Source organism: Sorex araneus, chromosome 7 (genome assembly GCF_027595985.1).
Source record: "Sorex araneus isolate mSorAra2 chromosome 7, mSorAra2.pri, whole genome shotgun sequence".
Classification (NCBI taxonomy): Eukaryota; Metazoa; Chordata; class Mammalia; order Eulipotyphla; family Soricidae; genus Sorex; species Sorex araneus.
In genome coordinates, this window is record NC_073308.1 from 65875843 (window position 1) to 65892424 (window position 16582).

The 16582-nt window shown below is 41.1% G+C and overlaps 1 protein-coding gene across 1 annotated transcript in view; it reads right to left on the reverse strand.

The window, feature by feature from the left end:
- Nucleotides 1-1101: 1101 nt before the first annotated feature.
- Nucleotides 1102-16582, reverse strand: part of HHIP (hedgehog interacting protein) — a 95754-nt gene continuing 80273 nt past the window's right edge. The window contains exons 12-13 of the mRNA XM_004606198.3: nucleotides 11260-11408; nucleotides 1102-8370 (exon numbers count right to left, since the gene is read on the reverse strand). Of these exons, the coding sequence (XP_004606255.1) occupies nucleotides 8177-8370; nucleotides 11260-11408 (343 nt within the window). The 3' untranslated portion in view covers nucleotides 1102-8176. The remainder of the gene's footprint in view (nucleotides 8371-11259; nucleotides 11409-16582) is intronic.

The window sequence follows — 16582 nt, forward strand, 5'->3', positions numbered from 1 at the left end:
CAGGATATTCCCAGTGGCACAACTACGACAGTCAGGGATGGGGCAAGAAGAGGAAACTCTAGGAGCTTATCCTCTGTGTGGGGAGGCAGCTCTGTCCAGGAAGCAGAGGGGCAGGGGGTGGAGGGGGTGAAGGGCTGACCATGAAACTCTTTCTGGGGTCTGGGAGGTTCCCTTCTGAAGGAGTTCCCTGGCGCTTTCTGAGCCACTGAGAGAAGAGCTAAAGGGTACTGGGCTCAGTGAAGGGGGAATCAAGTGGTACCTAAAAATAAACCCAGGTCTCCTACATGCAAAGCAAGTACTCTGGCCCATCGGGTTAGCTTCCTGGATCACATTCTCCATCATTAATTGTATGTTCTTGAAAGGATTTGAATAAAGTCACTGACAACTCAGAACTAAGTTTGTGTGTGTTGCCAGGATTAAATGTAGGGCCTTGTATGTGCAATGCTATTTATATTATCTATCTCCCTGATACAATTAGAATAAATTAAGATCCATGCAACATCTCATGCTTATCTAACATATTTTGGTAATGAAACTGACCTTTAACATGGATACTGTACTGGGGGGATCAAATGCTAAAATTCGAGCTGAAGAGATGATACAGAAGATCGGGCACTTGCCTTGCATGTGGCTGGTCTGAGTTTGACCCTCAGCACCACATATGGTCCCCTGAGGCCCATTAGGAGTGATCCCTGAGCACAGAGTCAGGAGTAAGCCCTGAGCAACAGTGGGAACAGCCCAGTAACCCCCCCTCCATACACAAAGAATAAATTAGGTCATGTCAAATGACAGAAGGCAAAAATATTTTGAAAGAGTTCACACATAAACTGTTTTAGATTTTTTTTTTTAGGTCACACCCAGCGATGCACAGGGGTTACTCCTGGCTCTTCACTCAGTAATTACTACTGGCGGTGCTCAGGAGACCATATGGGATGCTGGGATTCGAACCTGGGTCGGCCGTGTGCAAGGCAAATGCCCTACCCGCTGTGCTATTGCTCCAGCCCCAACTGTTTTAGATTTTGTGTTTATAAAATCAGTGTGAATCTGGCAGAAAGGGTATCTTAGATTGCAAAATAAAAAAGAATTTAAAAATAGCACATGTACATTAAATCAGAAGATAAAGTTTAATACATTTGATCATGTTAAAGGACACAAAACACAGCCAAATCTAACCGAATTCCAGGCATGCATTTACATAAATATATTAAATTAAAAGAAATTATACACTTAAACATCCTGTTCACCTAAAAATCATTAAATCCACAGATCAACAATAAAAATGAATTCTCTGCATTTACCACTTCAAGATACAATTGTTCTATTTTAAAGATAACACAAATACACTTGTTAGAATTTATATGCATTATACATATATTATATATTACATAGATAGTGTGTATACATATGTAGTGTTTGTACAGATAGATAAATATATATATATACATGGGTGTGTGCACACGTACAGATACACACAGATGTACTTTACTTGCCGTCTGTACTGTTATTGCTGGGTTCTAAAGTTGAGCAGAACGGGAGCTGGTCTGGTGTGATTATTCCTTTGTTTCAAATATGTTCATCATAGCCACTGGCAAACAAGACCCTACTGTAAATATCCTTGCTTTTTCTATGATTCATAATCATGCTAGGCACTTCAATAAATATTTGCTAGATTAAATAATAGCTGGCTGAATAACAAATGAAAAAGAACTGAATTTTACCATAATTTGGTCAAATGATTCAGATGCATTGAAATTCTGAGGAATTATCTGAGCCAGTGAAATTTTTTTTAAAAGAATACTTACAGAAAGCCTAATTATTACTGATATTTCCTCTGCTCTCTCACAACTGTACCTGCTTTTACTATTTGTTCCCGTAGCCAGACTGCCTCTTATAACAGAAATTTAAGCGTGGATTAGTTCTGGTATCTTCTGTAAGAGGATGGACAAATTTCCCTAATGATTAAGAGTCTAAAGAAAATGAATAACGAGGAAAACTCAAATGTGTTAGAAGAATGATAAAGTTAAGAACTCTTTAAAACTGGACAAAATCATCACAGAGACAGCCAGGAAAGACACAAGGGATTCTTTCACATTTTTCTTAGGCCCATTAATTGCAGTGATTCAGTAATTTATTGATCAGATTTAGATGGGTTATCTTATCTTCTTGCAACAAAACTTTTGGTGAAATCTTGTCAAAAGTATCTTCTGCACTTAAGAAATGGAAAATATCTGATATTTCAAGAGGTTGTCAATTCATTTTTCCTGTGAGGGCATTTGTAAACAGGGACCTATGATCATGAGGACTTAATCTGCAATGAAATTTAGGAAATCATAATTCAGATTTTAAGGACATTTAGTAAGAAAGCACCCAACACACAGTATGGGCACAGGCTATTCCAACCTCATCACGTGCTGCTGATGGGACAGGAAACTGGAGGCTAGTGGGTGTTGAAGGAATATAAGAGAGTTAGTTTCCAACTGGGGAAAATTACATTTGGCTACCATGAACTCCCTCACTATTAGTGTTCTATTCTCTCTAGACAATGTGCTAAATTTTTTACCACAAAAATTAGAGTCAATTGAGATCACTCACCATACACTTATACTAATTTACTTGAGTCTGTGTGTATATGTATGTATGACATATGATATATATGTGTATAGATTTAATAGCACATAATCTACACGAGCAAAAAGTCTTTAATGAATTGATGTCTGGCTTTGTGATATATATGAACTATAATCTTTGGATTGATGTTGCATTTGGTAGCATTTTAATTTTGTTTTGTCTTGTTTTTGAGCCACAAAAACAAGACCATCTTGTTTTTGTGATAAAACAAGATAACCCCTGGCCATCTTCAGGGGTTACTCCTGGCTCTACACTCAGGAATTACTCCTGGAGGTGCTCAGGAGGCTGTATGGGATGCCAGGGATCAAACGCAGGTTGGCCTTATGCAAGGCAAACACCCAACCCCCTGGACTTCTGCTCTGGCCCGTGCATTTTAATTTTGAAGTTATTGGATAGTCTAAAAGCAACATTGAGTTTTAGGCTGAAGGTTTAGTTCATGTTGGTGCAAGGATCCATTTTTAAATTTTCTTCAAGCCATTTACATGTGATTTATACAAAAGGCTATGGGAAAGCAATCTAATGTGATTAGTGACAGACCTCTCCATTGTAGCCAGGGACAATGTCTCTGGGGTGGAGCCAAGCAGGGTATGTCTCTAGATCACACCCTCACATGCTCATGAATACACTTATGCTTCCAAGGAGTTAATGTAAGGCAATCTGCAAAACTTATAAGGGCTGTTTGAAAGAAGCGTTGAAGTTGGCTAGGACTAACATTTAACTGGTTCTATGTTCATAGTTTAACTGCTGAAATGCTGTTATTAGGTTTCCCTCTTTTTTTTTTACACATTGTATTAATTACTGGAGGTAAAACAAATTGGTATTGGCATAACAAAAGAAAAACTATCTATTTCTTTAGGATATTCTATAAGAGACACATTTGAATGGCCGATGTCAACATTCACAGCAATATGCCTACCAGCTTCCAGTGGGGGGGATAGAGAAATCCAGAAACTGGTGGGGGGGGTGGCGAGGGGGCTCCATGGAATTTTATTCTGAATTTTCTGCAAGTTTACATATTGTCCTAGAGGAGGGGGTAAAGAAGGATCTAAACTCTCCACTGAGTAATTACATTTTTTTTTCCTCATAAATTTGCCACAGTCAGCTTCCAAATAGATTCCATAGAAATGTTGTTGCTTGAACAGGACATAGGTAGTAACGCTCCTATGTAAGCACCTTTGTGTGTTTCCAGCATCTCTAAGAGAACAGCAGGTGAAGACATTTGTGTAAGCTCTGGGTCACTTCTTCAAGTGATTGTGACATGGAAGGCAAGTGTGCTCCTGCCTAATTATCATGGTACAGCATCTGAGTAATTGTGACCCTAGAGAAGGTATTTTTCAGGAGGATAAAGAAAAGGTTCATAACCAGTGAAATCAACAGCAATCTACTTCAGGACATGCTCAGGAGAGGAGTCCTAAGGATGTGTCTACTTGGCTAAGACAGACCAATAAAAACAGAGACGGAAGAAATGAAGGGAAAAGTTATGAAATGGGTGTGCAGCGAAAGTGGGAGAGAAGAGAAAGATGTCAGAGAGAGGAGATCCAGATAACAAAAGAGAGATATCCAGATAACATTCTAGAGATGTCCAGAAACTAATTTATTGATCACCCAACTACAACTCCCCATGGCTTATCTTTTTTTTTTCTCTCTTAAAATTTTGGGATTAATTTCTCCTTTAGTATGCAAATTTTAAAGATTCAGCTAATAAAAATTTAAATCAGAATGTTAATAAAAACTCCAAGTGTAGCCTCTAACCTCACATCTTTCCCTAGTAGGTTTGCTGTATAGTTTATGATTCAGAAGTAAAAATAATAGCAAAAATGAAATATAGTTAAAATTGTTAGTAAATGATGCAAGTTTTCCAAAGAAATAGAGGAAAATGGTTTGAATTATAGGAATGAAATAGGATATATTTTATTTAAGTTTTGTAAATACTATTGTATATTTGTAGGTGTCTTTACTCTTAAAAAGGTAGTCCACTAATTTTGAGAACAATTTGAATATTCTATGTGATTAAAAAAAGATGTATTTTACTATAGAACAAATTGAAACAAAATCTCTAGAAGAAAAGATAGGGGTAGAAGAACTTTTACCAGCAGTCAAGTTTGGCTAATCTTCCCTTCTTTTTCGGGGGAAATAGAGGATCACGCCCAGCAGTGCTCAGGGCTTACTCCCGGCTCTGCCCTCAGGGATCACTCCTGGAGGGGGTTGGGGGACCATATGGGTGCCAGAGAGCAAATCTGGATTGACTGCATGCAAAGCAGGCACCCTACCCACTATACTATTACTCCAGCCCCAAAACTCTTCCCCCTTCCTTACTAATGATGTGTCAATGCTCTTCTCTCTTTATAACCTTGAATAACTGCCAAGAAAAGGCAGTCCTATGAAGCAGGGCAAGTGTTTAGGCAGATATGGTGGTAGAAAGTTCCTTTCCAACAACGCTTCTTAACTACTGCAGTCACCTTTCACACTGAATCGATCCCTACCACCACCCAGGTTTGAAATTTAGTCTAGACAAAGGGATGCTAACGCACACATAACTATCTCATTCTTGAGTTCCTTTCCCTCACAGTCTGCAATCTGACCATGTCATTTTGACTATGCGCTTTGTAAACTGAATCCTGTTGCCTGCGGTGTGATGGAGCAGTAACTTTTCCCTAACTCGCTTGTTTGTTTTCGGCTCTGGGGCTGTACCGGGTGTTGCTCAGGGATTACTCCTGGCACTGCACTCGGGCATCACTCCTGTTGGTGTGTGGGGACCATACGGGATGCCAGGGAGCTGCCTGACCCGATGTACCCTTCCCTAACTCATTTGTTTTAACTAGTTCTTACCTGTCTCATCAGGCAACATTTCAGATAATCCCCCACTCACATATTTTCAATGTATACTTGAAAAAAAAATGCTCCTTTTTGTTTGAAATGGCCAGTGTACTTACAACATGGAAGTACCAGTGTGCCATTGCAATTGTCTCTTAAGAGGAGAAAGAAGTGACCCTAATGACTTTCCCTCCTTTGCAGGCGCTTCATAACTGATGGTCTCGACACCTTCTCTGCAGAAGAATCTGGTCATTTAGTCTAATGGCTCCCAGCGGGAAAGGAAGTGACACCTAGTCTGTACTTTTTTCTAACTTATTTGAGACCCTTTTCCTTGTGAAAGGTCTGCATGGAATATTTGAGCCTGATCAAGTTCATATAGATATTTTAAAATCGAAGAATGAACATAACACCTTTCCTTTGGGAAAGATTCTTCTGTAAGGAATAGAAAGATTTAGGATGTAAGCAGAAACGCTGGAATTTTCAGATTTTCCTGAATATATCGCAGTAATCCTTATTGTCTTCAGGAAAAACGATGAACAGGGGAATGTGTAATAAAACTGCACAATTTGACAGATTTGGACAGCTGGTTCCCTCACAAGAAGTTCACATTTTGTTAATGTCACCCACGTTGAATAAGGAACAATTAGATGGTAAGGTCCATTTACAAAAATGGTTGTCAGGACATTTTTTTTTTAATTGTAAAACTTTCTGTGATGGAATTCAGTAAAAGGGCTATGAAGAGAAAGCAAGGGGGACAAAAGACTGCTATTAACCTACAGATGCGGGCTACTGCAGGGTTCATTCCAAGATTTGTCACACTGTTGGGCCAATGAAGTGTTAGTGTGGCTGGCCGGGACCACCCCTTTTCTGGGGTAAGAGGGCAATTTGGTCTCCATGCTCATTTAATCCTGAGACTTCTTTGAATAGACTGTCAATTGAATCTAAATCGTGCAAAATTATGCATGCACTTTTTAATGCAGGCTATTGTTCACTAAGCACTGAACCAAGATTTCTCAACCCGTTTCCATTTGGCATGAGGTCACTTGAAACTTAAGTAATCATATATGGAAGACAGGAGCAGTGTACTTAACCAACCTCTCTCCATTGTGGTCTCTCTGTAAATGCTCGCTAGGCTTTACTGACAAAAATCTCTTGCTTTCAAACAATAGAGAAATTCTATTGACTAGAGACTTTCTTTTCTGTTTTGTAACCGAGGCTCAGATGTCCCCCAAGGTAAGGAGCAGGTTTGGAAAGCGAGTGTGTGCTGTGGGACAGAATCCATACTCCTCTATAATTTAGATTTTGGAGGAACAGGTGTTTGCGAAAGGGCCACCTAGAGGGAGTGCGTGAGGAGATGCTTCTTTTTCAGTAGTGTAAAGAAAACAGGGTTTTGTTCTAATCCAAACGCGGAGAGCTGACCTCACACACCACGGGAGAAATGTCTACCAGACCTTTAGCAGCTTGAAGTTTGAGCATTCCTTTCAAAGGCTTAACAGAACAGTTACAGAAATTTATTCATACAGTAAACAGAAGACAACGTTCATGGCATTTGGAAGGAACATATACATTAGAAGTCAGTTTGGGACAGAAGCGTTATATTAAAAATTGGTACAAGCGACCGCTTACATAACCACGATTTGTTAAACATGCATGAGCTCTTCAGTGAGGTCTGATTCACGGACATCTGCAACATTCTAATCACATATACTCTGACAGTCTGGCTCTCGTGAAAAGCACTTTACAAATGTTTAATGCTGAAATTTTATAGGGATTGGCTGTTTTCTTGCTTTTTCCTCCGTCGGGAATGATTACATGTTGGTACAAGGGTACATGGCTAGATTAACTCCACAGCACAGTAAAGCCTGTTTGCTTTCTCACTCCCCTTCTTTCCAATTAAGTTGGTGAAAAATGTAACTTTAGTATTTTACAGGAGAGGGTAAAGGTGTTTCATGTAGGTGATGTCTATATTATAAAAATAAAATAAAAAATATAAATATGTAACACAAACCCAGTGCCTATTGTTAAATAAAATATACAATAAAAGCAGACCTTTTAGGGAGACTGGTTCTAGGATATGCTGTTATGATTCAATTATTAAACACGTTTCAACAATCTGAGAATAAGAGAGCAACCAGGTTTCTCAGCCAATAAAAAAGGCAAGCACATAACATTCTGTAATTGGATACATCGATAAAAATGTAGATTACAATTTTAAATCAGTGTTGCCCATTTAGAAATTCAGCAGGGAGTTCTGAAAATGCTCCCTCAGATTATAGTTCCTCGATAGGAAAATAACATTTTTGTTTTTTTATTTGAGCCATCCGATTTGCACAGTAACATTTCCAAACTCCATTAAAGTTGACTGGAGTTATTACAGACAGAAAATTCCTGGGAAATCAAATCATCTCTTCTGGTGACATAAAAATTCCGTTATCAATTTACAATGGAATTTCTGTGTAAATTACTCCGCACATGGAAAAAAAAATATTCTTAAACACCCATCTGCTATGCAACCCACGTGTGACAGGGGTAGTGAGTGTGTGTGTGGACGTGCCTATTCGAGCAGACGTGACCTCCGTACACACACAGGATCTACACATATCTGGAAATCATTTTTTTTTAAATTAATAGAAGAAAATGAAATCACAGGAGTGTGGAGCGGGATAACAGTCTTTCTTTTTAATGATAGGAGAGAAAAGAAATGCCCATCGAAATAGTCACACAGTCCCAGGAACTATACAATGTAACTTGTTAGATCCAGCAAATAAGATGTCATGTCAATGATCTGGTCAAGAATACCTGCCCGGGTCACTCTGCGGATGCTCCTGTCCACGTGCTCGCACTGAGAGCCCAGGTAGCCTTTCTTGCAGAGACACTTGTTGGGTCTGACGCAGACGCCTCCATGCCGGCAGGCGGGCTCACATTTTGCTATGAGGAAAAAGAGCAATCACATCGCACTCCGGTTCTCTCTCTCTGATGAGGAGGCCAATGAAGGCAACGCCAGGGGAAGGGCAGGAGCGGGAAAGGAAGCCCAGCCCCAGGGGAGCCACTGAGAACCCGCTTGAGAAGGGAAGGGGAAAGCCAGCATCACGGGCCAGTCAGAACTCAGCCGTGGAGGGGACCAACGTGCAGAGACCAGCCATCCTCACAGGACACTATCTCCATCCTGGCAGAATGGGTTCTGCTGCAGAGGGGGATGGCAGGGGTTCCAGCCTCTGCTTCACTAGAGCATTTCCAAAGGAGGGTTTTCTGAGTAGCCCCTGCCTCTAAGGCAACACGAACGAATGAACGCTGCCAAATTTGGCTCGATTAGATGGACTAGAGGCCAACACATTCTCCTGGATTCCCCTTTTCTTTCCCAGGGGACACAGCCCTTGTTCCCTCTGCTAACACTCTGATGCTCCTTCCTCTTGGGTTGGCGTATGGAGGGCGATGGGTACGTTCTGAGCAATTCTTTGCCAAGGTCACTCTGTAGCAACAAGTAATTTCCTAAAGGATTTTTTTACAACTATTTTTATGCCACACTGTATTAGGGAATGGGAAGGTTTGCTGCTACAAGGCTCCAGGGAGATCAAAATCGAGCATCTGCACTCAAGTCTTTTACTGATGGTAGAAATCTGGGGCATGCAGTCACTCTAGATGCAAAGCAAAACCCTCAAGTTTGCCTTCTGTACTTTCAGGAGACAGAGTCGTTTCCATTTCAAAATTCAGTGGGGTTTTTCTCTTTGATTCATAGGAAAAAATAAGAAAATAGTCTATTTTTTTTCCTTTAAGTCTGTGAAAGCTACATGCAAGCAATATGGGCATATAAATCAGATCTGTTGGGTTCAAAATATCCTAGAAGGGATGGGGGTGATGGTTCCGAGGCTGGAGCACATGATTTACATGCAGAAACCACAATTCAGCCTGTGTGGTCCTCTGAGCACTGCCAAGAGTGACCCCAAACACCACACAGAGAGTAACCCCTGAGTGCCACCAAGAGTGGCCCCCAAACAAACAAAAAATCCCAAGAGGTCAGATCTATTCACACTACTTGTGTGCTTTTAAAGGAAAGGTCAAATTACTCTATTAAAATAAATTCAAAGAATGTTAATTCAAAGAATATCACATATTGATATCTGTTATGGTGGATATAATGTCACCTGTACTTAAAATAATTTGTCTACCCTCAGTTAAAATGTACTAGAAGATCCTTAGTAAATACTTTATCTGATGGTCTGAAGTAATTTAAGAAGTCAAACAAAATGCAATGTAAGGGATAAAATAGAATGAGGGCTTTGAAGAAGCAGGGAAAATAGATCAGCATCAAGGAAAATTGAGGGAGAAGAGTCTCAGGACTTTGCGTGGCGTTGCATTTGAGCACTGATTCTCATTCTGAGCAATATGCTACGGTTCTAATCAATCACTTAAATGTTATTTGTGTAGAAGTAATTTAATTTTAAGATGTATGTTATGTAAGATGTACACATATAAATATTGTTTACTTTTTGTTAGATGCTCTATAAAGTAGATAAGCTATAATATCTTAGATAAATTATGATTTTAAAAATCAAATATATGCCAAGAATGAAGCAAGAAGATCACTGGTGAGTTAGTGTTAAATGTGAACCTGGGACTCTGTCGTTGCTACTACTAAGAAAAAGCTTAATATTGAGATAGGAGAGATTCAGAGCTTTTGTAAGTAAGGTGTACATGCTGGTTGTTGAAAATGTCCTTTCAACATACACAGATTGAAACTCTAGTGATCAAAATGATCTAACTCTCTTTACACCAGGGAGAATTTAGACATCACTGCACGTCACTGAGGAAATCTTTAATCAAAGGGTAGAATAACCCTGGAATAAATAAATCCCCTTTGCTTTCTGTGGACAACTGCAGAACTTGTTGATAATTCATAAGAGAGTGGCAAAATAGGGTTCTAAACTCATTAATTTGTTTTCAGATAACTGCATTTCCCCCTCGTGTATAGTAACACCCATTGAAAAGGCCCTATTTTTTGTGGGCTCTCCCGGAAAGCATGCAGTCAGGTTAGAAAGGGCATCTCAGCAGTGTGGGTGCTGGCACTGGCAGCAAGGTTTGGGCTAGTGAGGAGGCCCAAACCCAGAGTTGGCGACGCTGCACTGGTTCGTTTTTTTCATTCTTCACTCTTTGATAGGATTGATTGATTTAGGGAGCTCCAAGGCAATGCCCAGGGGAAGGAAGCAGTCCCAGAGACATCTGGTCAACCTGTCAAGATGGCTCAATGCTCAGGCCTGGGGAGGTGATGATGGCAGTGTGTGTGTATGTGTATGTGTGTGTGTGTGTGGTGTGTGTGTATATGTGTGTGTGTTGGGGGTGTAGCCCAGGAACATTTTGGATATGATATATCATGTAGTGGTATGACGAGGGTTATAGCTTTTAGTGCCCAGACACTACCAGGACTACATGGGGTGGTGCTGGGGAATTTCTAGGACCTCACCCAGGGGCTCAGGTTCTGGAGGGGGGTCTACAGGGCCATATCCAGCTGTGCTTTGGGGGCCACCAAGGGCCACCAAAGCTACACCCAGGAATGCTAGGACCAGAGACCAACTACGGGCCTTGGACTCCATCTCTAAAGGTCTTTTGTGTTTATAATAAGCTTATACAGGGAATCATTTATGATAACAAAAATGGGCAAGGTTTTGTTCACCGGTGCAGAAACAGGACTTTAATATGACCAAAATGGCAAAAACAGTGTTGAATGCCAGCTAATTCTAGAAGCAAGAAGACAGGTGAAATTCCTGGGTTCTTAAGGGCAGACCCAATCCTGGTGGCAAGGGGCACCCCAGAAACACTCACGGATTCTGCAGAAGTCCCCTTCCCAGCCGGGGCTGCAGCAGCACTGGCCCGTGGGGGTACAGTAGCCGTTCCGACAGAGCCGGGCACACTCGGAGGTCAGCGTCTGTGCAGGCTGGACCGGGGCTCTGCATTCCTCGGGAAGGACAGGTCTGAAACACAGGAGGGGGAAGGTAGGGTCAGAGGCAAGAGAGGCAAGAGTGGAACTGAGCTATTTTTCCCCTCATTTTCTCTTTCCTTTTGGGGAGTTTTGGGCCATACTCAGGAGTGCTCAGGGCTTACTCCTGGCTCTGTGCTCGAGGTCACTCCTGGAGGTACCGGGGGAGCATATGTGGGTGCCAAGCATATATTCTTGGCCTATATTTAATTTTAAAAATCACAAGGTCAGCCACATTGTACTATGACTCCTATCCTACCTTTTGCTTTCTTAAAATAACCCTTGAAAGGGACTCAGACTCAGTAGGATCAACCATTTTCTGAGAATAGGAAAAATCCCTATGAGGGTGGGGAAAAACAGTTTTGAGCTGGGAACCTCTGCAATACCATAGGCTATGTCATCTTCCTCAAAATCCATGGATGCGGAAATAATTATAGCATGTTGCTATTTTGCAGCAGGAAAACTAAGAATTTCTCACAATTACAATTAAAAAAATAAAAGACAGCTCCCAGTCTCAAAACTTGTTTTTCTTGCATAGGAATAGCATCTGAGAAATGTTTCACCTGTTTGTCAGAATCACAGAAGCAGTTTCATTTACCAAAAAAAAAAAAAAAAGTATTTGTAGCTTAGAAAGCTTGGGATTAACAGTTTTTTGCAATTTTACATTTCTTTTTAGATATCTTCTCAGTCTTTTAAAAATATGACATCAGAAGTATTGCACGTCATATGACATATTTTAAACTATCAAAGCTTGGGCTATGTACAGAATGATTCATAGAAATAATATGCACACGTGCATACAATATATACACATGGATTGTGAATATATGAAATGCATTTACATACATATTCCTACATGGAAGAATATACTAATCTCAAAAATACTAATGGCTAATAGGAACATCATATCTGCCCAATAAAACTTTACAGACTTTATTTTAATATCTCACCATGGGGCCACTCGGAGAAAGGACCAACACATTTTTAGTAGTCTTGTCTTTCAAGCAGGGTTAGGCAGGACTTATGCTCCCCAAGTAATCTTTGGCAGGGGGCGCGGGGGTGGGGCACACAGTGACAGCCTTTCCTAGCCCCAGCTGCCCCTGTGACACCAGGGCTCTCTACAGCTCAGGAATGTTAGGCTGTCTCCTCCCCAGTCAAATGGCACTCCTTAAATATCAGTACAAAGAACGTGATCATTACAGGTCAAGCCACCGCAAGAGGTAAACGGTTGAGCTCTCTGAGATAAGCTCTAATTAGAGCCTGGAGCCTAAGTTTTCTGGAGACAGGTCACCATGTTAGATCTCTATTGCAATATGCAGAGTGATCATAACTTGGGCCTCCGGCTGTTTCCAGAATGACTCAAAACTCCATTAAAAACATACAATGACTTGTTAAGCTCCTGTCTTCCAGTGTTATTCCACTCCTTGGATTTAAGTACTGTTTGGCAATGAATGTGACGATTCAGAAGACTTCCTTAATCTATTATCCTTATCTAAATCTAGGAGCAGCTGATTTATGGAAAGGTCCTTAAGGTATTCCATGAGCAGAACATAATTTCATTGAGAAAACACGCCTCTTTCCAAAGGAATCTTTCTGAGAATAAGAACAGGGTGGGGCAAAGGGAAGAGAATGGTAAATAGCTATGCCAAGAAAGTGAGGGTGTTAACTTCTTTTCCTGGTGGTTGCTGAAACACTATGTCTGCTCTATTTTTTCCTTATCTGAAATTCTTATCTTGTTTGTAAGATGAAGGTGGCATTTTGGACCTTGCATGGGAAGAGGATTTTTTTTTGTTCTAGATTCAATTGTTTAATTTCAATGGCCACAAAATTCTTCTGAGGTCATGGTTATTTAGTAACTGGCATTTAGTAAAAAAAAAGTATTTAACTTATTTGGTCATAAGTTAATTCATTTTCTCTGTTACCATGTGCCTGCTCTCTTTCTGACTGGTGGAAAGAGGAGTAGAGAGAGGGTTTTAGGGGCCATTCCCAGGGGTGCTCAAGTCTTACTCTTGGCTCCGTGCTCTGGGATCACTCCTGGGTGATGCTCTGGAGACCATTTGTGAAACCAGGGACAGAAACCGGGTCAGATGTGTGAAAGACAAGTGTTTAAACCTCTATACTCTTTGTTTGTTTGTTTGCTTTGGGGAGGAGAGGGCATACCAGTGGGGTTCAGGGCTTACTCCTGGCTCTGTGCTCATAAATCACTGGGAGCTGGGGTGGAGAGCCATGTGGGGTGCCAGGGATCAAATCTGGGTCAGCCGTGTATAAGGCAAGTGCCATACCTGCTGTAACATCACGCCTGTGCTATTTTTCTGGCCCTAGACACTCTTTTGAAGGAAAGGGAAAATTTGAGCGCAAAAGTAATCATATGATGGGATGACTTTTCAGTGACTAGTGGGAGCCAATTATACTGATCCTTGAGTAGCAGGACTATGGATGGCTTTCAGTTTATAATGTTTATATTCAACTGAATGAATGGGGAGCACTCAGTGCGTCTGTAAAGTAGCAGAAGATAAACCCAGCTGGCGTGGGCCTGCTCCCCAGGGCGGAAGGGGCTAAAATCTATTTAGTAGTTGTCCAGGACAGCTACTAAAGGTGCGCTTTCTAAAATTTTGGCCAGGGGTCCAGATTTTAATTTCACGTTGCTCTTAAACAAGGAACACAGACCAGGAGTCATACTCAAGTAAACAGTCCTGACTTCTTGTCAGCTGCTCGAGATATAAGAATTCTACAGCATCTTTTGGGGCAACGATCTGTTTAAAGGGGAAATGAAGAAAATCTCTCTCATTCCTTTCCCCCACATCTCCACCAGGCCGTATCGAGCCCCTTTGTGAGATGACTTTCTCCCCTGCTTTCCCCATTCTCAGGGGGCAGGAAATGGGAGGAGGTTTACAGGCTCATCCCTCCCAGGGTGCAGCTTGGTACCTGGTGGAAAGCCAGAATCTGGGTGTGATTGGCCTGACCAGTTCCCTGTGTGCGAGCTTTAACTAGTCCGTCATGGGTGTGTTCAAACTGGAGGGGCAGGTTCTAGTGGGGCCCATTTACCAGCCAGCAGCATCACCAGTGGCCAGAAGGGAATGTGGTCAGGAGCTGCCAAGCACAATCTGTCCAGTGGTGGCAGGTGGGGCTCAGGTGCGACCTTTCCTGAGTACAGACCAGGAGGAAGCTTTGAGCATCACCGAGTGTGACACCAAAATCAACAACACACACCAAGAAGCCAACCAAAAAATAAAGAGTAATTCAAGGGGTAGACACTCTGTGTGTGTATTTATGACATAAATAGAAATGTATATCTATTTTTAGAATAATGAGGGTGGACAAAACTTATGGTCTTTTTTAAAAAATATTCATACAGGGTCTTTAATATCTTTGTTTCCCAGGTATCCTGAAATACTCTGAAAAAACATGGTAGACTGTGGCTGTATTCTCCCTGTCAGTTCTGTCTTTATATGAAGAGCTATAGTAGCTAATGATAAATTAACAGAAGTCCTAATAAGCAATGAATTTCCACCTTTGTGGGGAACCAGGGGAACACAGGATTTAAAGAAACACTTGGAGAAGTTTCAATTCTTAACAAATGAGATTAATTTTGAGGACTGGATTTTTCATTATTCATATTCTCCATTTTATGCCTTTTTAATGAATGCTATTTGTAAGTGGCAATTCATTCAAGTTTCATAGCCATCTGTATAATTGCTCTAGGAACTGATATTCCAACATTCAAACTTAGTAGCTTAAGACAATAATTAGGATAAAGCAAAAATTCTCTTGAATGCAGTTTCCTTTAAAAAATTTTTTTTTGGTTTTGGGGCCAAACCTGGTTGTGCTCAGGGCTTACTCCTGATGGGCTCAGGGGACTATATGGGGTGCTAGGGACCAAACTAAGGTCTGTCAACATGCAAGGCAAGAGCCTTGCCTGCTGTACTATCTTTTCAGCCCTGAAGTATTTCCTTTAAATATGTTCAATCTCTAGGAATTAGGATGTATCATCTATCTATCAAACATATATACAAGTTCATTCATATATATATATATATATATATATATATACTCACATGAATAAAAGTGAAGTGTATATACACATGCACAAAACCTCTGATAAGCATTTTAAAATCAGACAATCACAGATACATGTTTCTTCACAAATTATATTTATCTGGAACAGATGATGGCTCTATGCAACACACATGGTTTGTCTGAGTATGTTTAGGTGTGTGCACGGAAACATACACATATGTAAATCATGCTGAAGTATGAATCAAATTCCATGTCGACTCAGGCCATGGGAGTGAATTAGGCCTATCTGCTCGCCCATTTCTTAGAAATTGGGCTTTAGTTCTTGTCCTATTCTTCTGTAACTCTGTCCTGTGGAAATGTCTGATGCTACTTGATACTTAGAAAAGGCCTGATTAGCAGATGAGGCGTCATGCCTAGCCTAGGTAAAACCCAGCAGATCAAACATAAAATATGAGCTGGCGGACAAGTCTCTGCCAATTGTTAGTGATAAGCCGGGGAGGAAAATAATCATCCCCTGGCTGTGGCACATGCATCCTGTCTTTGAGACTTCAAATCCACCATGCGGAATGGATTTTTATAGGGCATCTACTTGCTCATGACCTCTAGTGTTGAGAAATTCTGTCATGTTTGAAAACTAGTCCCTGATGGAGCCTGTGTCCCTGTTAATAGCTGAAAGGTCAATTGAGCTGCTAAACAGTTTGTGTTACTATCCGGGTGGCCATGAAAACCAGGCTGCAGTGAAGGGACTTGGCAGCTGGGTCAACAGGCACGGTGGGGATTTATCAACCTAGGGGGCCACTTGCATAAAACGTTGACTGATGAATTGGGACTCAACTGGCTTATGGGGCTAAAACCTCTCTATTATGTCTCGCTTTCTTACGGCCTCAGAGCTGCCTGCCAGCTACAGAGACCTATACGTGAAGGAGAAACAGATGGATGGCTTCTGAGGGGGACGTTTCTGGGGGAGGAAAAGCACTCTTCAGCACCCAGTAAAATAAGGAGGACCACGCAAAATTAACAACAGCGAATTCAAGAAAAGGAAGAAAAAGGCAGTGAGTCGGGACCAGGTAGCGAGAGCAGGGAGGAGAAACAGTTTTTGATCTTGGTCATAGAGGAGCGCTTGGGGTCCTCACATTTTTTTTTTTTTTTTTT